At 39.3% G+C, this 23798-nt stretch overlaps 1 protein-coding gene across 1 annotated transcript; it reads left to right on the top strand.

The window, feature by feature from the left end:
- Positions 1 to 1497: 1497 nt before the first annotated feature.
- On the top strand, positions 1498 to 23797 carry IFNAR1 (interferon alpha and beta receptor subunit 1). Its single transcript, XM_040584949.1, has 11 exons — positions 1498 to 1626; positions 9370 to 9490; positions 10887 to 11080; positions 11709 to 11866; positions 13023 to 13170; positions 14100 to 14214; positions 15050 to 15252; positions 16459 to 16613; positions 17479 to 17632; positions 20632 to 20786; positions 22171 to 23797. Exons 1-11 carry the CDS (start codon positions 1536 to 1538, stop codon positions 22396 to 22398), a joined length of 1722 nt encoding a protein of 573 aa, XP_040440883.1. The 5' UTR covers positions 1498 to 1535; the 3' UTR covers positions 22399 to 23797.
- The last annotated feature ends 1 nt before the right edge of the window (position 23798 follows it).

A 23798-nucleotide genomic window follows, 5' to 3' on the forward strand; every position in this document is an offset into this window, starting at 1 on the left:
AGAACGTAAGATAATTTTGTTGATTTTTCTATCTTGCCCTTTAGCAATCTTCAAACATTTCTTAAAAATTTCAGACCAAAAGAATTAAAGCTCCAGTTATGCATATCTTCATCTGTGTCCCAGGAGAGCCTAGGTGCTGCAGACATGCTGAGAGTATGTGTGAACACCTCATAGCAAAAGAGGCATCAACAGCAGCTAGGAACACCTTTATCCAGAAGTATGACTGGAAGGATTGTCATTTCCTCAAGCAATAAAAAGTGTAATGTTTGTAACACCTAGGATGTAGGGGGCATAGACTTTTGCCTATGACAGTTACAAATCCTCATCTCTGAATACATTGCTATGACCACTTAGGAGTATTGTTCCTTTGAGGAGGTAGGAAGTGAAAGGTAAACCCTGATTGCTACGCTCCCAACCACTGCAGCTGGGTGATCTTGTAAAAATAACAAACAGAAAAAAAAGATGAGCTCTTTAGACATAAACCCGGAACTTCTGCCTGCAAAAAGTGAGCTGAGCCCAAGGCCCACTTCAGGGACTGCAGCATGCAGGCTTGCATTCAATACTCACTGCAGCACTCGTTCGTTCAAGAGTCAGGGCAGGCAGCACCAGAACACAGATTTCCTCCTCCACAGACAGGCACCCTAACTGTTGAATGAGAGGAATTAAGATCCTTCTCCAGGAATCAATGCATCTTGTGGTTTCACGATTTTTAATTTTTTGATTAAGCTGAACAGCGCACTTTTTCATGTGAGCTGTGTGAATAGGCTCTATTGACATTTATCGGTTGGCACGGAGTATGTGACCAGAAAGCCAGCGCAGAACAAAGGGAGGAAACGCGAGTGCTGTGAGGACAGCGTGTGAGAGCTGCACAGCCGCCGACCCCTGCCCTGCAGGGCAGACTCCCGCCGGGCCTGCCAGCCCCGAACACCGGGCACCCGTCCTGCCGGTACCGGGCCGCCAGCCGCAGCGACACAGTCCGTTCGCGCTACCTGGGCCCCAGCCAGCCAGGCGGAGGCTGCTACGGGCAGGCGGGCCCGCAGTTAACCCGACAGCAGGCACAGCGGCCCTGCGAGGGGACATCCCGCACCGGGGCTACGCCGGCCCTCTGCCGCCCGCACCGGGCCTGAGGCAGCGGCCACAGCGTGGTCGCCGGTTCAAGGGCTGACGGCCGCGACAGGAGCGCCCCCGGCCCGCCGCCCGGTCACGGACGGAGGGGGGGGGACGCGGGCAGCCGCCCACCTGCCGGGGCTTTCCGCGGAGCGCCCAGCCTCCCGCCCCGCCCCGCCCCTTAAGCGGCACCTCCTGTTGCCGGAGCGCAGAATAAACGCCTGAGGGGCACCGGTCCCCGCGGCGCGTCACTCCCCGCTCGCTCCGAAGACCAGCGGGCTCCCGGCCTGCCGCGGGCATGGGCCAGCGCCTCGTGCTCCCGCCGGCCCCGCCCCCCCCGCCGGCCGCGCGCCGCGGCGGCGCCCCGCGCATGCGCAACCGCCCGGGGCTTCCGGCAGCGCTGCGGGGCCGGCGGTACCGCGGGGTGGATGGGTGGCGGAGCGGCGGCGGGCGGCGGGCGCGGGGCCCCGGCGGCTCTGCTGTCCTGCCTGCTGGCCGTGCTGCCCCTGCGCTGCGGAGGTGGGTCCCGGCGAGCGGGCGGGGTGCGGCACCCGGACGGCGGCTGGGGGCTGCCGCGGTGCCCGTTCCCCAGCGGTTGGGGGTTCGTGCCGCCGCTGCTCGGCTGCGGGCCCTGCCCGCTTCGGTCCTGCCGCGGCTACCCGGTGCCTCGGCCTGCGGCGTGCGGGGGTGGGGGAGCGGAGCGGGCCCGCAGCCGGCCGCATAGGCGTCGCTGCGGGGACCGGTGGCACCCGGGCCGTGGGTCGGGGTGACTGTCCCGGGAGTAAGCGGGGCCCGGTGCCGCGGGCTTTACTCGCAGCTCGGTGGGCTGGCTTCGTCCCGTCCGCTTCGGGCTTGCGCGCCGCCTGTGAAGCGTAGTGGCTCCAGCGCCGGTGTGGGGCAAACGGGGTTCGAATCGTGTTGATTTGGATGAAAGGCATCTCAGCCTGGCCTGGCGGAGCCCGGACCGTAAATACGGAAATGAGAGAAGTAAAACTTCAGGGTGAGAATTTCTGTCTGGCAGGATGGTGTCATGAGCCTCTTCTTACACCCTTAGACAGCCAGAAACAACTATTGTGCAAAACCTTCTGCAAGGGGGAAGTATTATGCAGCCCAGAGAAGCCGTCAGTTCCCTGCCTGTGTATTTACAGGGCGTTGTGACATGCAACGGCGAGTATATGGGCTAAGCTAGTTCGAATAACGGAAGTATTACAGCCGTGGGCTGGTGTGCGTGCGCTGCTTCTGATGCCACCCTAAACTCTTGAATTCACTGTAGGATTGTATTGTTCTGGTTGGGCATACCCAGGAGACTAAGGTGAGGCTGTTTTCAGGGGGCAGCACTTTGCGTTCAGGATTCAGGCAGGTAGGATTCAGGCAGAGAAGCAGCTCTGGGACCACTTCTTTTTGTTTTCTTTCAGCTGTTTGATTTGTAGGTGAATTCTTGGTACATCAGCCCTGCATTTCATCCCAAAACTGGACGCCTTGTGATAGGTGTTAGCTCCTCTGATTAACCTATGGGTGTTATAACAAATGACCAACATGCCACATAGAGTTAGAAGTAATTGCTGTGCTGCAGTGACCTCTTACCTTCTGCCTTGTCAAAACCAGCCGTTCCCCTCCGCTGCTCCTGTAATAAAAGTTCTTGCAGTAAGAGTTCTTCGTTCTCTAGAGCACCTTTCTGCTCACAGTACCAGTAACAGTTGGGTCATTGTTGATGTGTGTTTGGTTGTGGCTTTGTGGTATTTTTTATCACATATAAAAGGCCTCCCTTCCTACATGGAAATGTTAAAGTTTCCATTGCTTCTACCACATACTTAATCTAATATGCAGTGAGCCATTGTGTATCCTTCACAGGATTTCCCCTTCATTGTCTCCTGAGAGTTTATTTCTGATTTGCTAAGACTACTTTCTCCTGTTGTTGAATGTCTCTTGTTGTTTCTTATTGATATATAATCGTTATTATTTTAACCATAATTTATTGAAAATATTAATTAAAATATTATAAATTAAGTAGTGATGTTTGTTTATTAGAACAGGCTTGTATTTATTTTAGTTTATTAAAATTTGACAGGGGAAGGGAGGTAGGCAATTGTGCTAAAAGCTTTTCTAGTCTTTAATCTTTTCTTTCCATAAAAAGAATCTCTTATAATGTTGTCCTTAGCACCAAAGTGTCATCATGCTTTAAGTGAAGAAACATTAATTGATTTTAAAAGTCAGGCTTTTAATATTAGTAAAATAAACCAGGAAGAAGTCTTGATTTTTAGACATTACTTTGTGTATCTGGTTTCTAGTTAAATCATGACATTCCTGTGGTAATTAAATGTTGTTGACTTTATTCCTTCGTTCCCGGATTACTGTTCGTTGGGATTTAAGAAATTAATTTAGGGAAGGAAACACAAAGCACTTACTGGAAATAAAGAGTATTGTGTGAAAGGATGGATGGGTGGACCACCTATGTGTGTCTGTAGTATTGAGAATAAATGTTACATTAAATCAACATAAATATCTGCTATTCTGAAATAATAGGCTGTGTTGGTAGAGGAGCTCCAATAGCATGTATTTTGACTTAGTATACAATATAGATTCAAAAGCAACACTAACTTCGTAAGCATACTGGAAAAAATTATTATGTTAAACTGTTTAAGTATGATTTTATTTTTTTTCCAGCTCATCAAAATTTTTTACAGTTCGCTTTCAAGCAGTAAGGATGTCTAGAGTAGGGACATGCTAATAATCTGTGTGATAAAACATTATAATCTTATTAAATCCATATATAACTAAGTGGGAGGAGCTCACAGTTTTTTTTCAAAAGCAGACATAGAATTGGGAAGTATCCTCAAACTGGAGAAATACTCCAGGAAAAGGTACAGTGGTATTGAAAAAAGGACACAATGCCGGGCTGTGTACTTAGGCAAACAGATGACAAAGGTTAGTCTAAATATCAGTTCTGGGGGGAAAAACCACAATGTTACAATGTCTTGTAATTTATGTGTAGAAGTTTAAGTGCTGCGCTGTAGAAAAGCCCAAAAGTATTGGGGCACAGCAGTGCTAATTAGAATGAAAAGGTTAGGTTGCGTGTTTTGTAAGCTAGACTTCCATTTACTGATCTAGCGGAGTACTGCGATGTTCTGAAATAGACTGTTTCAAGCAAGTTCAGCCACTTGGAGAGAATACAAAAGAGGACAATAAAAGACCTTCAGAAAGCTAGAAAATATGGCTTAAAAAGAAAACTGAAAGAATTGTTGCTGCCATTCAGTTTTCATTGTTAGTCACGTTTAACATAGTTTTCAAATACATCTGATGTAAAGGGTAATGTGCTTTAATATCCATAGCCAAAGGGTACGTGGGCTAAATGTGCATAGAGGAGACACAGGTTGGACTCTGGGGTTTGTGATCTTTTCCATGGACTATGAACAACAACTAAGCAAGCATCCTTGCTGTAAGGAGACTTGGATCTACTAGATCTGATTTGGGAGTTCCTTGCTTTTGATTTACAGAAAGCTTTCTGATGGTAAGGATAGCAAAATATTTCAGGGATTGGAAGCCTGTAAAGATAGATTATGCGGTGATAGAAACTGTAGGACTTCCCTACACAAACATCTGATGATGTATATAGAAATGGCCACCTGCTTTCTCCAATATGAAATATAGGTGAACTTGCAAGATTTATTCTGGCTGTTTCTATGCTTCCAGTATATGAATGGGTGGTTATGAAGTGTTGAATTGCAAAATGGTGATCATTAACTTAGAACAAATGTCAACCAAATACTTTCCTCAAGGTATAAAAGTATAGTTGGTTCTCTGATTATATCTCCTCTTACCTGCAACAGGAGATTAAGTGAGTAGATGAAAGAGCATAATTGAGGCCTGGAACCCTCAATAAATAAGTATTTGAATTTGGATAAGAAATTTGATTTCCTGGTGAACATAGTTTGAATTATCAGGGTTGTCTGTCAGAACTGGGAGATCCTTCTGAAGCAATAATCTGATTTTCTGACCAGGTCAAGGAGGAAAGTACCTAATGAAGTTTGAGAGAGATCTACAAAGAGTGTTGTGGCTTTTTTCAGGTGGTTGGGTTTTTTGGGTTTTTTTCCCCCTGTTAGGTTTTATACTAGGTGAAGCCGAAAGACCATCCAGTCCAGTGTTCATCTACAGCAGTGGTTGGTAGGAGAGTAGAAAGAGTAAGAAAGACAGTTTGGTTGCACTTGGCAAGGTGGTGTTACAGCAATCTGTAGCATTGAGACTTTGTATCTGACTCTGAGTTGGTAAGCCAGGTAAGAGTTGAGCGTTCAGAGGCTCCTAGGGGAAGGAATTCCACAGCCGAAGCCTGCAGTGAAGCAACAGTTTCATGTTTGTTTCACTTTGTTGGCACAAGAGCGGGGCTTGTTCTGATGCTTCTGGCTTGGTGTTGAGAACACAGCAAATCATCTTTCGCCAGTTGCATTCCCCATGCCACTTCTAAGTCTTTGTAGATCTGTCATATCCTGCCCTCAATACCCTTTCCAGGCTGAAGAATCATAGCCTGATTCCTTCCAGGATACTTCCATACCTTGGATTGCCCTTGTCACCCTTCTCTACCTTATTCTGTTCTGCTATCTGCTTATGAGAGTGGGTACTCTATAGAGCTGCACATGGTGTTTAAGAGAAGTCTGTAATGAACTTATATAATGACATTAAGCTTTCTTTTTTAATCCCTTAATTCCATATCCATTTCTAACTTTTCCCCCTTTTTGGCTACTGTTGAGCACTGATTGCAAGTTCTCACACTTGTACATTGTTGTTGAACATGACACTGAACAACTTTCTGAGAATTCCCTGAAAACTATAGGGTCTGCCCTGAGCAATTGGTACAAGTTACTTGTAACTGTAGTGGATTTTAATTTTACGGGTGATGCCTCTGAATAGCATGTTTCTGTTTGTTAAAGCTCTGTACTGTAAAGCCTATCGTGTGCCACCGAAAACAGCTCCTTCATGCCTGGTTTCAGGAGTTTGTAAGGAGGATTAAAAAAAGAATAAATGTCAAGACCGAGTCCAACCTTGTTCAAACTTGCATGAGGAAGCTCTCGGAGAAAGAGGCAGTCAAATCTGAGACTTGTGACAGTCGTCTTTTGGGCCATTAACCAAAGCTAATCTGGAATAAATCCCTTCTAATTCATTGTGTGTGCTTTTACTCCAGGACTGGAACACTGTCTTCTCCCAAATGTCAGAATCCAGAGCTGTGTTTTTACAACGTTGTTTGTATCCGCAGGGAGGATATGATTATTTGCTGTGGTATTCACCAGCTTTAGAAAAAGCTGGCCTAGCTTAAAAAGTTAGCTGGATATTTTACGTCAGCATATTTTTTTGTAACTTGGAGAGAAGGTGTTATCTCCTTAGAACATGAATCTTGAAATTATTTTGTTTCTCTTTCCAGTCTTCCTTTTCCCATCTGACATCAAATGGAAAAGGTCTAACAGGAGTTATTGTCAAATCCTTATCTTAAACATTGCATGAATGAAGCTTTACAATGTGAGAAATATACTCTGGAAGTGTAGTATTTTATTTTCTACCCAAGGCAAACAAAAAATAATAGCCTTAACATATAGTAGTGTTGGAGCTCTGTAGGTGCAGTGTGGTCCTCAGCCAATACTATGCTAATCCTGCCTTCTTACTGCTTACTTCAAGGTTCTGTGTTGTTCAGGGTAAAGAATCTAGCTTGGGAATCTCCTGTAGTAAAGACTGCTTCTGTTTAGTACTGCCATGGCAGGTTTTTAAACCTGGTATATGTGTACTGTTAGAGATCTGAGGAAACTGTATCTCACTTTCTGTCTTCTTTAGGAGGCTGTTCAAGTGTGAGCAGTCGAATTGCATTCCAAAAAGGTGGTTTGAAACAGGTTTTCTGTTATACTGTTTAAGATCTTTTACAAATTATTTAAACGGATTGAGTGTATGAGTGATATTTTTTTTAAAGTCTGCAAATAGGTGAATACCAGACAAAAGCACTAGCCTGCACTTCAGATATGAAAGATGTCAATCTGTTGATGTTTCTTTAGAACTGTGTTGTGCTGTATCACAACACTTAAATGATCTTCCACTGCATCATAAGGCAATTAATTTTACTAAGCAAGATTATAATTTTCAGTCTGTCAGTTACCATAGGTGGTGGTATTCTTCAAATTAATGTTTTTTGGTTTTGTTTTTTTTTTCTTCCAGGCAGCTCTGACAGGTTTGTACTTTCTATGGTAATAGCAGAGTTAAAAGCTAGTGGAACTTTTTTGTTCCAGGCTTTTGGATTCTTAAATTTAATGCAAACATTCTCAAATAAAGTGAAAAATAATGTTTTCCCATGAAGTATTTTCTTTGTGAAGGATATAAATATTCAAATTTTCTATTTGCCAAAATTTGAGATAGCTGCCTTTGTTATCATAAGCTTTTTGGCTGAAGTGTAACCATGTGTTGAATAAATATCTGGAGGGGATAAAAAGTTATTTCCTTTGCTTTCTTGTCTTCTGATGATCTAATGTAGTTTGGCATTCTCTGGGCTGATCTGTTGGCTTAGAGTAACAAATTCATGCATTGTGGAAATAAATTCTGTAGTGGGATCCATGAGGTTTTATCCAAATATTTTGTTTTCAATCTGTGTGCTTTCAGGAGTTATTACTGAAAGTCAGTAGTCTGTGGATACCACCTCAACTCTAATCTCTTAAAGGATTTTGTGGATTACTTTTCCAGACACGTTTCCTTTTATAAAGAGAACTTGGTCATTGTGTAAAATATGAAATAGTTTTTGCAATGAAGAGCCACTCTTAAAATCAAACTTAGGATAACCTTTGAGATGTGCAAACAGACTTTGACTGCTCAGGTGACATAGGATGTATTTGTTCTAATTTCTTCACAATATAATCAAATATTAGACTGACATCAAAAAGCAATTTCAGTTGTGATTGCCAACGTAGGCTTTTAGGAGTTTCAGCCATTGGGAAGTGGTTAATAATGTAACACAACTGGTTAAAATAGAAAGCCAAATTAGAGAGGTGTGTGTGTTGATTACTTTTTATTATTATTATTTTATTTTATTCCCCTGACATGTTAGAAATTTAAATGCATTCTTGGAGGACAGAGGCATGCACTGCCTGAATTATACATAGCCTGGGTTGTCAAAGGTACCTAGCATAGCATATTGGGCAGAAGGAGTTAGATGTAAGTTTAAGCTTTAACTTTCAGCTCCGGTTGTAACTTTTTATCCTCACTGCTTTGAAGCAGTGCCAGACTAGTGTGAAATAATTCAAAGCAAAATGTGCATTATAAAAAGCTAGACAAATTTCAATTTTCATAGCTATCAGAGTAATTCCTTCTCCCACCACATTGTTACTCTCATCTGTCCTATTATGCCTGAATCGTATATTAGATGGAACACCTAGGATTCAACGTATGTCAAAATTAATGGTGAAGAAGTCATCTTTAGGAAGTGGAATATAAGGTGATTATGAGGCAGTTGGGGATTTGTTAATCATTATTTTTGAAAGGTGTAAAATAAAGAAAAGAACGCTATCCCACAGATGAGTCTAGCATGCATTCTTCTCTCCTGTTAGCAGTCTGCCTGTTCAGCCTTCTCTTCTTGTGGTCTAGTCCTTCCCTTGATGTTACGGACATCCTTGTATGTATCCTGAGACTTAGTCCTTGCCCTCTGTAAGTCATTTTATGCACTGTTCTTTGAGTAAAAGAAAACACGGGATTACCATGAGCAAGATACAAGATTTGCTATGTGATGAAGCCTTGCTGAAAGGGATTTATATTCGATACATTGAATTTATGGCAGTAACATATGACGTAATACAAGTCTGGTGTCCTCAATCTGTTCCACAACTGTGAAATGTCAGCTTTGGGTCAATCCCTAACGTTTTGCAGCTGAGATCCAGATGTTGGATCCAACCAATAAAATACTGGTTTAAAATAATTCAGACTGCTTATAATGAATGCGTGACAGTGAACACAGATCTTGAATGTTACAACTGTATATACTTTTTTTTTTTTTAAAGGAGCGTGGGGAGAAAGACTTTAGGGACAAAGAGCTGCATAGTCAGATAGACAAAGGAGCAACCTGATGCACAGCTCCTGAGCTATATATTGAAATGCCACTTGAGTAGTGTGAGGTTTTCTCAATGCTGATGTTTATTGTTATCACATTTCACTATAACTCTACCTGTTTTTTAACAAATATAAGTTATTGTTAAGTATGAATACTTTATCTCAGTCTTTATATACCTTTATTTTACTTTCTTGTAGGCCAAGCTAATCTGAAGAGTCCGCAGGATATTCAGATCTACATTGTAAATACAAATTTCACTCTAAGTTGGAACTACACTGGGAATGATACCGGTGTGACATTTTCAGCAGAATACCGGTGGTAAGTAGTAACTTTATTCTGAACCAGGAACGTCTGACGGTTCTTTGTGTAGAAAAGCATATTGATTGATTGATTACTGTACTTCTTGATACTGCCGTGTAAAATTTTAGAGAATTTTTTGAAATCCAGAAAGTAGAGGCCAGGAAGATTAAGTCTTGAAATGAAGTGGAATCCTCATATTGTCATTTGTTTGTCTAATTCATATGTATAAAATTAGATTGTTCACTGATAGCGACATGTTATAAATACAGAACATGCCTGGTAGTAATGCTTAATACTAGAGCAGCTCTTTGAGAAGATTAACTGGTACACTGAGAAATGTAGTATTTAGATTTATTTACTGTTTTGTTTTTTTTAATGAAGCTACGTTGTGGCCCCACATACAGAGAAACTGAGAGAATTTTCAGTGTGGCTTTTGAATAATTTGTCCATAATGAATCCAGTTTTCTTACCTGCAGATTTTTAATTGCCAGTTGAAACTATTTAATTCTTGTTCTTAAATGTTTGCTTGGTTTTCTTCAGTTGTTTTATATACCAGTACTTATGCATACATATACGTTTGGTATTTTGTGGCACTTTACTGACAAGTAAATATTAAAAAACACTTCTAAGATAAAAATCACTTAAGTTCTTGATTTTAAGATTTCCTAGTGTATAAATTTGGATTTAAGAAAAAAACTTCCCTTCTTCAATGTGTAGTTGAGAAACAGCTGCTTTGAAAATAGTTTTATTTTTAAAATATAATACTGGTCTGAAAGATAAGATGCGAGTTGAGGATAAGCAGTTACCACTTCAAGTCTGTGCTTCTTTTTTTGGTCAGGACACTTTTAAACTCTATATGAAATGTCTCTTAAGTAAGGTATGGATGACTGTTAATTCACAAGAAAAATAGCTTCTGTAAAGCTAATTATGCCAACAGTTATTGCTGAACTTTTCTCTTTTGTGTTTTTCTTTTCCACTAATCTACATTCCTTGCTAATGTTAGAACTGGGGGGGTGGGGAGGTGCCACTCTTATGCTCTTTTAAGCACTTCTTGCCAATGAATTATAAAATAAATCATTGCCAGACTACGATCGTGTACTAAGGATATAAGTCTGGATTTTAACAGTTCTTTAATGCTGTTTTCTGACACTCTGTGTTTACATGGTGACTAAAGCAAACTGGTATCAGGCTTTGTAGACCAATAGTTAACCTTTGGTAATAAGGCTAAACTAATAAATTAATAGATTAATGAATTACATGGCGGTACCAATTCTAGGGTAACAAAGTAGGTAACACTGATTATACTGGTGCTGGTGATAAAACAGCATTAAATGGTGTGACACTTATTAGGAAAGAATCTCAAGACTTTAGATTGTATATTGATTTTATTCTTGTGGCGTTTTCTTTCTTACAGGTTTGAAGATTTTGATGGGAATGGAACAGAATGGAAGGAGTTGCCTGGGTGCCAAAATGTTACTCGCATGGAATGTGACTGTTCCTCAGCAATAACCAAATACTATGAGACGCATCACGTGCGTGTAAGAGCTGAAAGAAGGGAAGAAGTGTCTCCATGGTCTAGCACTTTTGAAATGATTCCATATTTTATAGGTATGAGCTCCACATGTACTGTTAACACTTCAAGTTAAATGTCCTTCAGCACACTATTTTGGAAAAAATGCTTGTTGTTTTCATTGCTCATAACATAAGCTAGTGGTTTTTTTCAGCCTTAACATAAGGTAAGGTATTTGCAGGCTAAGGGATGTTAGGATTCTCTCCTTTCTCGAAAGGGGAAAGTACTCTAAGTGATGTTGTTTTTCTGACAGAATTTTCTGTATTTCAGAAAAGTCCTTTTTGATGGTGGACTTTTCTGCGAGTTTTTTTCTGACCTTGTGACTTTTCAGTAGTTCCAGTGTCTGGTATGGTACTGAAGCCTTCCCTCAATGTTGGGTTCATTTGATTGAGCTAGGTTTCTTGCCTTGCATGTTTTAGAATAACTTACACTGATTTTTTTCACTGTGGATTCTGGAAAACATTCACTAGTAATACTGCATTTTAACTCTACTGCTTTTAGAACCAGGTAATAGTGGTTGTTAGTTTTCATGTACCTCAGGCAGTGTCTAATAGAAATCTAACCCAAGAACCTGTAGGCAGTTACTGTGGGTTTATTAACTGCTCCCTTAATGGTTTTTTCTTTAAATAGTCATGTTTGACTTTTTTTTTCTTTTAATATTTGCAGCTCAGATCGGTCCCCCAGGAGTAGAGTTGCAGTCCACAAATGGGGCCATAAAAATTAAGGTTTCTCCTCCAGAAGCAAATCGGGTCCGAAAAATGTGGATAGCTCATCTAAGTTTTAAATACAATTTAGTTATCTGGGAAAATTCGTCAAATGCAGAGGTATGATCACTTTTTTCTTACTTTTTAACCTTAACATAACTGTCAGAGATGTGCTTTAACTGCTTTGTGCTCTAAAATGGGATTGTTTAATTATGTAACTCTGTCTTAACTGTTGCTACGCAGTTTAAAAGTAGAGAAGGGGTGATTTTTTGGGGGTTGTTTTTACTGGAGGATTGTATTAGATACTTCGTGTTAAGAGTTTGTCTTTTCTGTTAAATGCTGGAGCCACTTTCCAATGCATGAGGAAAAAGATGAAATTCTCTCAGTTGTGTGGGAGCAGGAGCTGCCCTCAGCCATCAGGAACAGGGAGGGAATGTTGTTCGAGGCAGCATTTGCAAGAAGGCATAGATATAGGGGGGGGGAGTGGTAAGAGGCTAACTTGATGTTGCTGAGAATAAGACTGTAGCTTGACTACAGCTGTCAGGGCACTGTTCTGTGTCATTAAGTTCTTTGGGTTTCCACTGTAGGTTGTGGGTTTTCTAGGGATTCTTTTGAGGTCTTGTAATAATGAACTAGTTTCCAAGCTGTAATGTGTGTCTTGCACAGCAGGTACAGCTATTCTGTAAAGACCAAGGTAGAAACAGTCTTTATTTTTATATCCTTTTAGAGAAATGGGTGCCAACTAGATTAGGGTACGAGTTGAAGAGAGATCCATGTTCATCTGGAAGACTGAGTCATAATCCTTACACATCAAAGGAGAAAAAAGAGCTTTAAGTTAAGGACAAGCTGTGTACAAATGTCAGTCACTGAAAAGTCTAGTAAACCAAAAGCAGAGAGGTAGCAGGAGGGGGAGGGGGGAGAGTGTTCCCTTGTTCAGTCGAGGGAGGGAAGTGTATGGTTTCTTTTCCAAATATGTCCCTGAACAATTGTGTGGTGACTTACGGATCGCATAGAGCAGTGCTGCAATATCTCCCCGCTTTCATGTGTTAAAGGAGCATGACAAGTTCCTTCCTCTCAATCACGTGGCTAAGTTTGAAAGTTCACTTTAGCACTTAGGCAGCTTATATATTTTCCTTCATTCCCTATTTTAGTATTTTTGATGGCATATTATACAAATAAGCTGAAACCTGTGGAAGAAAAAAAGATAGTTTAAAAAAAAAAAATTAGCTCATCGGGAAGAAGTTATCTTCATATGTTGCTTGCAATTGTTTTACAGTTCAGAAGTCAAACAATTTTTCCTAATCACGTAATTGATGATCTTGCACCAGACACTACCTACTGTTTGAAAGTTCAAGCAACTCTTCCTTTGGACTCAAAAGAAGGCTTATTCAGTCCTGTTCATTGTGTAAAAACTACTCGTAAAGGTACAAAGTAAAATAGTTTTATTTTAAAATTATTCCCAACAGTTTAAACTTGAGGAAGTAAATTGTTCTAAAGCAGTAGAAATAGGCAGAAGTGCGAAGTTCCTACTTTCTTTGGTATAACGGCAATCTTGACAGTTAAGTACATTTTCTATTTTAAATCAATATAAAATGTCACTTGGCAGTATTAGAGCTTTAATAGTACAAAAAGTTGTTTTGCTCTGAGGCAAATTCTGTCGGTTAATTTGGATTGCAAAAGCTACCCTGTATTTTGGAAAACTTGGATATTTTTGAATTTGTGACTTTGAATGAGGAGGAAAGGGATATGTACAAAAGGCTTTTGTATACTTGGCACTAAATGAATGCATATAAAGTTGAGCTAAGCTTAAAAAAATACCGGTGTTATGTAAGCCTCGGGGAATTTATTGTCATAGATTCTGAAGAATGGCTTGGTGGCAATTTGCCACCAGTTGCTTGTGCTGCATGTCTAACTAAATTCTTTTGTGTGCTCTTCAGGTGTCAGTTTAAGTATTTTAAAATGTTTATTTCAGGAAAAAAATAACAGTGTGGGATTATAGAAAGTAAAACATTGAACTGAACAGATGGTACATCAAAATTACTTTATTTTTAGGCATGTGTTTTTAATGCAGTTGTTCTCATTGCGTTATTACTGAACCAGTTTATTTCTACCAATTGCAACATTTCTGTATTTAATTTTTCTGAATTGATTTTATTTTTTTATTAAAGGCTTAATATGCTGCATATATCACACTTTGATTTGCCGTCTTTATAATGAAAACAGACAATTTTTTAACTACTGAAAATGTACCGTGACCATTTACATGAGAAATGCCCATTCAGTGAGAAATTGCCGGACTTAATAAAAAACTTTTCACTAACTGTGGGTTTCCTTTCCTTTTCATTTTGAGCAGTGACTGACCTATTCTGTGCAACAAATGTGAGAGTTCTTGCTTCGAATATGAAATTTCATCTGCATTGGAATAACACATATAAACAACATGTGACCTACAATGTACAGTATCTCATGTGAGTTAAACATTTTTGATATCCCTGTTTAAACAGGTTATGTCATTCTAAATGTCACCCATTGTATTTTGCAAATAGTTACTAGAAGTTAAATACTTGGCAAAAGTGGCTTAATGTATTAATTGAAACACTGGGTACCTCGTCTGGACACAGTACGGCTTTTAAGAGGATTGCATATAACATCGTATCCTACAACTTCAGGGTACTAGGCTTCTTTCTTAAGAGTATTAAATACACGATGAAATGGACTACTAGATACATGCTAAGGAATATTTTTAAAATATGTTTGCATTGCTTCATATCTTTACAAATATGAAAAAAGATTACCAGAAGTGAGCAAAATTACAAGTGTTCAAGGTATCAGTTGTCAACGTATTTGATTATTTCTGGTCAGATCCCAACATGGGGGGAAAAACCCCCATCATGTCTATAAACCTGTATTTTAGTATCTAGTTGTTGCACAAATATTGTGGCCAGCATGTAAATGAAGAGGAGAAGTACCTCTAGCATTCTTTGGAATTTCTTTGGCATAACAGAAAAATAATTGACTTAATAGGACTGTATGAAAAATCTTAATTTGGATTTTAAAAACTTTAAAACAGACATACAATGTTTCTATTGAGGCTTGATTAAAGCACTAATTTGTATTTCATAATCCAGTTTAACTCCATTGTTTCAGTTATACATGAAAAAATAGTATTTGAAATATGAGAGATTTCCAAGAGGCCCATTCTTCCAAAAATAAAAAAAAAAGCCTATGTAGCACAAGTGAACATGCTGTGGGTTTTTTAATGTTCAAGGACCTCACATCAAAACCTGTTAAAATCTCTTGCAGTGGGTATCTAAAGAAACTTGATGATGATTACTCAATGAAATGGCTCAATGTACCTGGATGTGAAAACATCACCAATACACAATGCAATTTCTCCTCTATCATTGCTACTACTTTTGGATTTTATTATCTCCGTGTGCAGGCCATGAGTGAATATAATAAATCATGTTTGTCTAATGAAGTGAAAGTAGATCCTCTGATAACAAGTAAGCAAATGTGTTTTCTTAAACTTTCACTTTTCAACAAACTTGTACCTAATGCTATTATTTGCAAAAAGAAACTTGCTAGATTAATGAAGGGGAATACGTCATTCCCCTACAGAAACCATTGGGAATCCTGGTCTCAACAAGTTAAGCAGGAATTTTTCCATAGTTTTCTCTATTCAGCACAGCCAGTATTTCACTATATTTAGAATCATATAATTTGATTTACAAAATTAATTCACGAAGCATTATATGGCATTTTATAATCTCCCTGTATACTACATTAATCACTGTGTGAGATTGTACTAGAAATATCCCTAGTCTGACTTCTGCCATTGGCAGGGAGCGCTTTTTGATACATCAGAAAAAGGATGCCAAAGTCAAACAGTTTTGGAATTCACTGCCTCTATTTTCTTGTGCATCTACTCTCACCTCCTCCTCTCTACCTCTGCACAGTGCACCCCTGAATTTTGTGCTGAAGCAGTATTACATTCATGTACAACCCTGAAGAGCTTCACAAAAAAGCAGTCTTAAATGATAGTGACATCTAAGTCAAAAACATGTAATGCTCTCCAGAGTGAAATTATAGTCATTTTCTTTGTTGTGTTCTTTTGTTTGTGTGAGAAATGTGACTTTATTAAAATGTTTGACTTCAAAGAAGTTATCAATCGTAAACATCAAGAAGTGTTTATCTAATATGTAGTGTTATATTCCATTACCTTCCATATTGAAGATGGAATCCATAGCTATTCTATATGTCAGCTTTCCCTTGTCCAAGCTCTTGGTAATTAGATAATTCTTTAATAAGATATCGGTGACCTAGGTAAATAATCCAACAAAAGAAAACACAAACTGTAATGTTTCTCACTCTTCAACTCTGCTGTGACACTGAAAGAGGGTATATGTGAAAAAGAGGGACTGTATCCTGATGTGGTTAAGAAGTGTCTAGTAGTTTGACTTGCACGGTTAATCTCCCCATCTGTGTATTCCATGCCACTGAAACTTGCAGAAGCATATGAATGTGGAAAGAGAAAATAATTGAAACATTTCTCAGAACTCAAGATTCTAAGTAAAGCTCTCAGTTAAGTAAGGCTTTTAAGTATGTATTTCTTAAGAATTGTCATAGATTTAAATTACAGTATTTTACATAGTGTTTTTATTTGTATTCTTTCAGTCTTATTTCTAACTTCTCTTTTGAAATGTCTTTAGATGAGATTGGCCCTCCTGGTGTAGAGGTGGACATCAGTGATGTTTTGCTCCATATCCAGATTTCTCCTCCAGGAGGACCTGAGTGTGAAGTCATGAGGGACCGTTATGAGTTGTCTTACCGGATTCTGTATTGGAAGAATTCATCAGATAATGGGGTATGAACTAGTTAAATACTTAAAACAGTATATAAAATTTATTATTATTTAAATACTGGGTTTGAGTTCTCCTCAAGAAGCTGATTTTCAAGAGAGGCACATGTATGGTATATCAAGCATGCAGTCAATTTGGTTCGGGTTTTGGGTTTCAGTAGGGTTTTTTTGGTGGTTTTTTTTTTTTTTTTTTTCCTGAAAGACTCTTTCAAAAATTTGGTCAAGATGACTTTTGCCAAAAAACTGAGATTTTGATCTTTTCCCATTGATGTGTCTATACGTAATGATTTGCAGAATTGCACTGAGTTTTGTACAAGCTGCTAAATGGCTCACTGCTGAATAGAAGTTGTAGGGTTCTTGCGATGCGGTCTTTCTTAGGGTATGACTCTGTGCACTGTCTTAATGTAGCTTCTGGCTCCTCAAATTCTTTTCTTTCTGTATTTGCAGTTTTATAGTTACATGTATCGTAAAACAATGAAGTCATGCATGCTTTTAGCAAGTGTTATAATGGATCTTTCTTTAGATGGATATTCTTTAAATGCTGCTTATAGTAAAATATTTTAAAGTAATTGATAAATGTGTGTGTGTAAATGTGTGGAGGAAAAGAAGAAAACAAATTGCGACAGGAAGATATTTAATTTTGCACACAGCTTTGAACTGTAAAATTTCAGTATAGTGAAAGCAGTTGGTTCTTGTGGTGTTTCCTGAATGTGTTTGTTTAGGAGAGAGTTGTTTGATTTCTTTTATTTAATCCAAGTGCAAAATGATGTCTAACTTTTTACAGGGTTCTTCAGCAGAGGCCAAAATTCTAATCTGAGTGAATCTTGTGCTATTTATGTGCATCTTATTCTTGCAAATTTTCCTTTTTCAGGAGGAAATCAAAATGAAAGAGATAAAACAGACAATAGGGACAGTCTCTGATCTAACACCCTTGACTTGGTACTGCGTAAAAGTACAAGCATTCTCAAAAGTCTACAACAAAAGCAGTCCTTACAGCAAAGAGGAATGCATCAAAACACCTGGAGGTAGGATGAGCTTGAGAACTGTTACACCTCTGGAAACAAAATTGTTAACACTTCATAGGCCTTTGCAGGTCTCGCTAGCAAAAAAAAAAAAATTATTTGCAGCATGACTTGATGGCCTCACAGAGTTAGCACCTAGTTGGGCAGAGATCTGCACTGGCACTTTGCTCTGTGTTCTCTCCTATAGCTAAACTGAAACTGCTTCTGTTCTGACCTGATCAAAATTACATTCTGGTTATTCCACAGCACAACGCTCTTTATGGTTATTTGTGATAATTTCTAATGACTGTGAATAAAACTTATTCTGTACAATGACTTGTTAATAGGCAAGCCTTAATTCCCGGTACTTCTAAGATATTTTTAGGAGGGTGCAAAATCACTAAATGCTATCTTTTCAAGAACATTTTATTCTTGAAATAGTCTTAATTTTTCTGTGAATTAAATGCATTTCTAAAAAATTACCTGCTGAAGTGTGAGAAGAGAAATCATTAGACTTGTTATAACTGAAAGCTCACTTTTGTGCATAATGAGAATACATTTGTAGATGGATTACACTCAGAACATGAGCAAGTTATCTGTTGAATTTGGCCAATTATCTTCTAATAACAGGTTGTAACACTGGAAAAAATACTAAATATCCAAACTGACTTAAAGCTTAGAAAATTTAATAATAATAATGCTATTTTCTCACATCTTAAGCTCTTAGGACTGCAATATAAATTAATCCTTGCTACTTTGTTTTTATTAGGCCTAGAAAGGAACAAATATTACTTTTTTACCTTCATAAAAGAAATTCTTTAATCTATTCTGCTAATTAGTTATTAGTCTTGCCCATATCCTCCTACTATAATGAGTCTATTTAAGATGGAGCAGTACATTCAAGGCTCTCTACTGAGAGACACAGTCATACAGATCATGTCCTATACTTTCCATATGTTCTTATATTCCAGTGTGGAAATCTTCCATTCTTTGATCATTTGTACTAACTGGAAATAGACATAAAAAGGCCTGATTGTCTCATCTTGATTATTTGTAAAATGTTTCTTGGTATGTATTAATTTCAGTATGTTCAAACTCCCTTCAGTTCATTTGTTAGATGTAGTGCCAGAGAACATGTTGTAAAGCAGAAGAGGGGAGGGGAGAAGGAAGTTTGCAAGGCTCGAACTTAAGTACTGAATAGTTTGTGGCTGTACAGATAAAAGGTTTCTTTGACTACGATATCTTACTATCAAAAGCTGGATTCTGTTATATAAACTCCTACCACAATGTCCCAGCCTTAAGTCCTGGAACTGAGCCTAACCTGTTAAAAGGTTTTCAATACAGGAATGCAGGACCATAGACTCATAGTGGTTTGGGCTGGAAGGGACCTTCAAAGATGTCTAGCCCAACCCCCCTGCCATGGGCAGGGATACCTGCCACCAGACCAGGTTGCTCGAAGCCCCATCCAGCCTGGCCTTGGACACTGCCAGGGATGGGGCATCCACAGCTTCTCTGGGCAACCTGTGCCAGTACCTCACCACCCTCACAGGGAAGGATTTCTTCCTTATGTCCAATTTAAACCTCCCCTCTTTCAATTTAAAACCATTACCCCTTGTCCTATCGCTACAGGCTTTGGTATAAAGTCTCTCTGTCTGTCTTTTAAGCCCCTCTTAAATATTGAAAGGCTGTGATAAGGTCTCCTCAGAGGTTTCTCTTTTCCAGGCTGAACAACCCCAACTATCTTAGCCTTTCCTCCTAGGAGAGGTGTTCCAACCCTCTGACCTTTTTTGTGGCCCTCCTGGACCTGCTGTAACAGGTGCATGTCTGTCTTGTGCGGGAGGCCCCAGAACTGGACACAGCATGCCAGGTGGGCTCTCATGAGAGGATTAGAGGGGAAGAATCACCTCCTTCCACCTGCTGGCCACTTCTTTTGATGCAGCCGAGGATACAGTTGGCTTTCTGGGCTGCAAGGACACATTGCCAGCTCTTGTCCAATTTTTCATTCACCAGTATCTCCAAGTCCTTCTCAGTGGGACTGTTCTCAGTATTTTCCTCCCCCAACCCAGGACCTTGCACTTGGCCTTGTTGAGCTTCATGAGGTTTGCGTAGGGGCCCACTCCTTAAGCCTGCCAGTGTCCCTCTGGATGGTGTCGCTTCCCTCGAGCTGATCAACTGCACCGCTCGGCTTGATGTCATCAGGTTGATGACACCATGTTTGAGCATTGAAGTGAAATTCATCTCTCCTTTCTATACTGACAAAATAAAATCTTGTGAAGAGCTAGTGTCTAGACTACTAGTGTAGAAAATAACTGGAATAGCTGTAGGATTGATTTCTACTTAGGTAAGCGTCTGGAAGAAACAGATGCTTACTGGAAGAAGAGCAAGCTCGCTTTTTCTCTCTATTGGCTATGTTGAACTCATCTGAAGCTTACAGCTGGAGCTCTGCACCTGTCCAAGAAACCATTTGGATATTTTTGGGCCTCTGAAGACCCTGCAAGTCTAGGCACTCTAATCATTTCCTGGTTAAATAACCATGGACCCACTTCACTGTAGAAATTGCCTATTCTTACTCTGCAGCCATGGGAATTCTTACTCCTGTATCTCTGCCTTTTCAAAGGAGAGCTCTATCAATTATATATTATGTTCCTTGTGGTCTAAACGCACGAGGGTATATGTATACAAGCAACAGCACAATAGACTTACATGCGTCAGGTGCTTTGTGGTAGCTGTCTATGTGCAGCCTTTTTGTCCTGCTGTCAAATAGTAACGTGTAACTGGGAATAACTGGATCTTGTCTGATCCTGTCTGCAAATGTCGGTGTTTTTATATTGGATAAATATTTTGTGCTGTGTTTTTATCAAAGATACTGGAATGTCACAGTTTTTCCAGTGGTCGTCATGGCTAGGTACTGCAGAAATGTGAAATTTTATGATAAATACTGTAGCAGATTTGGAGATAATCTGTTCTTTAATCTTTGTAGTTTATGAGTGCCTAGACTGAATCTGTTTTATTTGCTTTTTTAGATAAAGTTTTACCTCTGATCATTTTGGCAACATTTGTAGCTGCCCTGATTGTTGTCTTGTTTGTGGCTACACCACTTGTTTTTGCCCTGTATCAAGTCTACAATAAAATAAAATATGTGTTATTTCCATCATGCCAGCCTCCTTTGAACATAGAGGTAAGATGAGACATATTTTTCTCGTTCATTAAGCAGATGTATTTTTAGAAAAATTGAACATTTTTATGATAATAACTTTGGTTATCTGTTACCCTGTGGTCTTATGGGTATACCAAGATTAGTTGTATAGGTTTTAACAAAGTGCAGGAATTACTATGGGCTAAACAGGTATAGAACCAATGTCTATAATTCTGTAGTTGACAAACACTTTAACTTTCATGGTTTTTATTTCTATCTGTGCTAAAGTGTTGTTAACGATTCTTCATTCTGGAGAGTGTGCATGTATACCCAATGTGATAATGTACTTTTGGCCTGCTATGTGAGACCAGAAATGTTTTCCGATAGCGTTGCCTGGAAGATCATGCTCCAAGCTTTTTGCTGTCCTTTAAAACTCGGAGGATACAAAAATGCAAACCCAGTTTTCAGAGGAAATTTTAGCGCAGCAGGCAGAAAATGCTTCTACCATCTCCTGGATGGTCTTTAAAAAGGCAGATATTGTCCAGTTTCCAGCTCAGCTTGGCACAGGTAGTACTTGGTAGGGATCCTGTTCTGGAATGACCAGGGCAACACGTTAAGTGTAGGTATATTTTGAAATGTAGCAATAACTGCTTTTCACTGTGCTTTCTTCTGTGTGTCTCAGAACGTTTGATGTTGAGCTGTGTATGGCCCTCCTAATGTGTCATCTTCTCACTGAAGCTCCTAGGATATGTAGTATACAAAACTTTCTGAATAAAGTTGTAATTTAAAAACAGTCTCTCAGTTTACAATGGCTAATCTGAATTTAATTTACTTGTAAAGCAGCATTTCAGCTCGTTTGTTCAGTAGAATACTGGTAACATAATTAATGTAATGCATATCTAGAACTTTTCATGATGGATTTAGTGTAATGACCACTTCAGAAAATAGATTTAAAGCATGTGGGGTAGACAGCAGTGCACTGTTGGGAGCTGTACTAAGGTTTGGTGCTTTATAACTGATAATGATTTGTAGACTTTGCAAACACACACCTGTCATTCCTGTGCTACCACATGATCTGTGAAAGGTTCAAAATTAGAATTTTCCTTTATAGCCTTACAAGGCCACACAAGAACTAATCAATGAAATATTGCAATTCTATAGAAGGTGGACAACTATGAGCATATGAAGAGTGAAGATTAATGTTAGATTTGTTCTTTAGTGTTCAATTGCATTGATGCAACTAAGCTTCATCTTTGAGTTTGTGAACTTCAGGCAACAAATGGCGTATTATAAGTAGAAGATCTTGTTATATTACTAAATATGGTAAACCATACTTATACAGCTGTGGTGTTAAGCAGATTGATTGTTTAGTTATTACATATGGATGTTCATCTTTTTTTTTTCTTTCCTGCTTCTCTTCTTGCAGGGTTTTGGCAGGCAGCAATTAAACTGTCCTTATCTGTCAACTGCAGAAGAACCAATAGAAAATTGTTCTATAATTGAGACTATCATCACAGAAGAAGTAAATCAAGCTGATTTTACAGAATACAAGCATTCTAAACAGAGCAGTCGAGATTCAGGGAATTATTCTAACGATGATGATACTTCAGGGAGCAAAGCATCAGAAGAAATGCTAGAAAAGGAAATAGCATAACTTCTAAGAAAATTAACATATGGGACTGACAGAGTAATAAACACTTAAAACTTTTTTATGAAAGTTGCAGCCTAAGGAAGACAGTGTGACTTTGGGATCTTTGTCTCCAGGTTTCCAAATCTGCACTTTGTTAGTGGAAACTTCCACACCCTCTCTGCTGCAAACTGACTGGAGTTAAAATGCAGTTGACTCTTTTTGTGCCACTTTGACTGACTTTTCATCATATGATAAAAAGAATGCCATCTACATAAAGAGGAGCAGATCTGTACACTTTATATACTGAAATCTGGTAACCTCAGCAAAAACCTACTCTGTTCCACAAGCATTTCTCACTGTCCTAGAGGTTTATTTTGAATGCCAGTATGTACTGTGACAGAAGCCTTACATTCCAGGATTGGATCTTACAGTGTTTACACAGGCAGAAGGAAGTTGATGCTGGATACAATTTTAAGAACTCTTCTGACATTCTCTTCCAGCCCCCTTGGGGGAGGTGCTTTTTGGCTTAGCAATTCCAGAGCAAAAGATGCAAAGAAATGAACAGTAGCCTCAGTAAGATGGCTTTTCTGAGCCTTCTTGTAGAATTCCTTGTGGCCATGGCTGCAGGATGCTCCCAGTGCTCTCTTGCTTGTTCATGTATCTGTGTCCCTGCATCAGAGTGCTTTTCTCCCACAGCACACAGTAATCTGGGCAAGTATCGGGAGGAAAAAAGGCAGGAAGGAGCTTTGTTTCACTTTACTATGAACTAAAAATTCATAGTGGAAGTTCTTTGTAAATAGAGGGTGGGGCAAATTGTTTTGTGCTGGTTTTAGGGTTAAAAAACCCCAACAAATATCCAACCCAGATGTACACCAAGAAGAAACTAAAGAATACTGTTACCTGAAATGACAAGGTGCGTTAAGAGGCTTGTTATTGATTATATTCCCTGCCCCGTCCTGCCCCCCCCCCCCATGGCTACATAACTAGAATTGCAAAGTATTTACTTCCAAATGCAATTCAATTAGAAACGTGACTCTTTGAACAAGGAAGAAACTTATTTCTGTAATTAGAAGGATCCAAGTTGAATTTATAAAATGGCTTTTAACAGACTGGTGAGGATGCTTGTCATTCAAAGTTTTTTCACCGTAGTCTCGTTTTGTCGACAGACTTTTCTTTGTACAAATAATAAGGATACGCTGCAATACTGTTTCAATTTGCATACCACTTTCTTCTGAAGGAATTTTTTAAGTAGCTTATTTTTTTATGAATGGCTTCGAGCTTCATGTGGGCTGTTGTTTATTGTAACAAGCAACTATTGTTTATATATAATTTTTTTAATTTTGAAGATGTGATCTGATTTTACAAATGTTATGCTCCTGTGTACATTGAAGAACATAATAAATTTTGCACATTTACTTCTTTAT

This window comes from Falco naumanni, chromosome 2, assembly GCF_017639655.2.
Source record: "Falco naumanni isolate bFalNau1 chromosome 2, bFalNau1.pat, whole genome shotgun sequence".
NCBI classification, from domain to species: Eukaryota; Metazoa; Chordata; class Aves; order Falconiformes; family Falconidae; genus Falco; species Falco naumanni.

Excerpts from the sequence above, each read along its gene's own strand:
- IFNAR1 (XM_040584949.1), top strand. The coding sequence starts at position 1,536 with ATGGGTGGCGGAGCGGCGGCGGGCGGCGGGCGCGGGGCCCCGGCGGCT. Across the intron at positions 11,867-13,022 it reads AAAATTCGTCAAATGCAGAG|TTCAGAAGTCAAACAATTTT; the intron begins GTATGATCACTT and ends ATTGTTTTACAG. Across the intron at positions 20,787-22,170 it reads AGCCTCCTTTGAACATAGAG|GGTTTTGGCAGGCAGCAATT; the intron begins GTAAGATGAGAC and ends CTCTTCTTGCAG.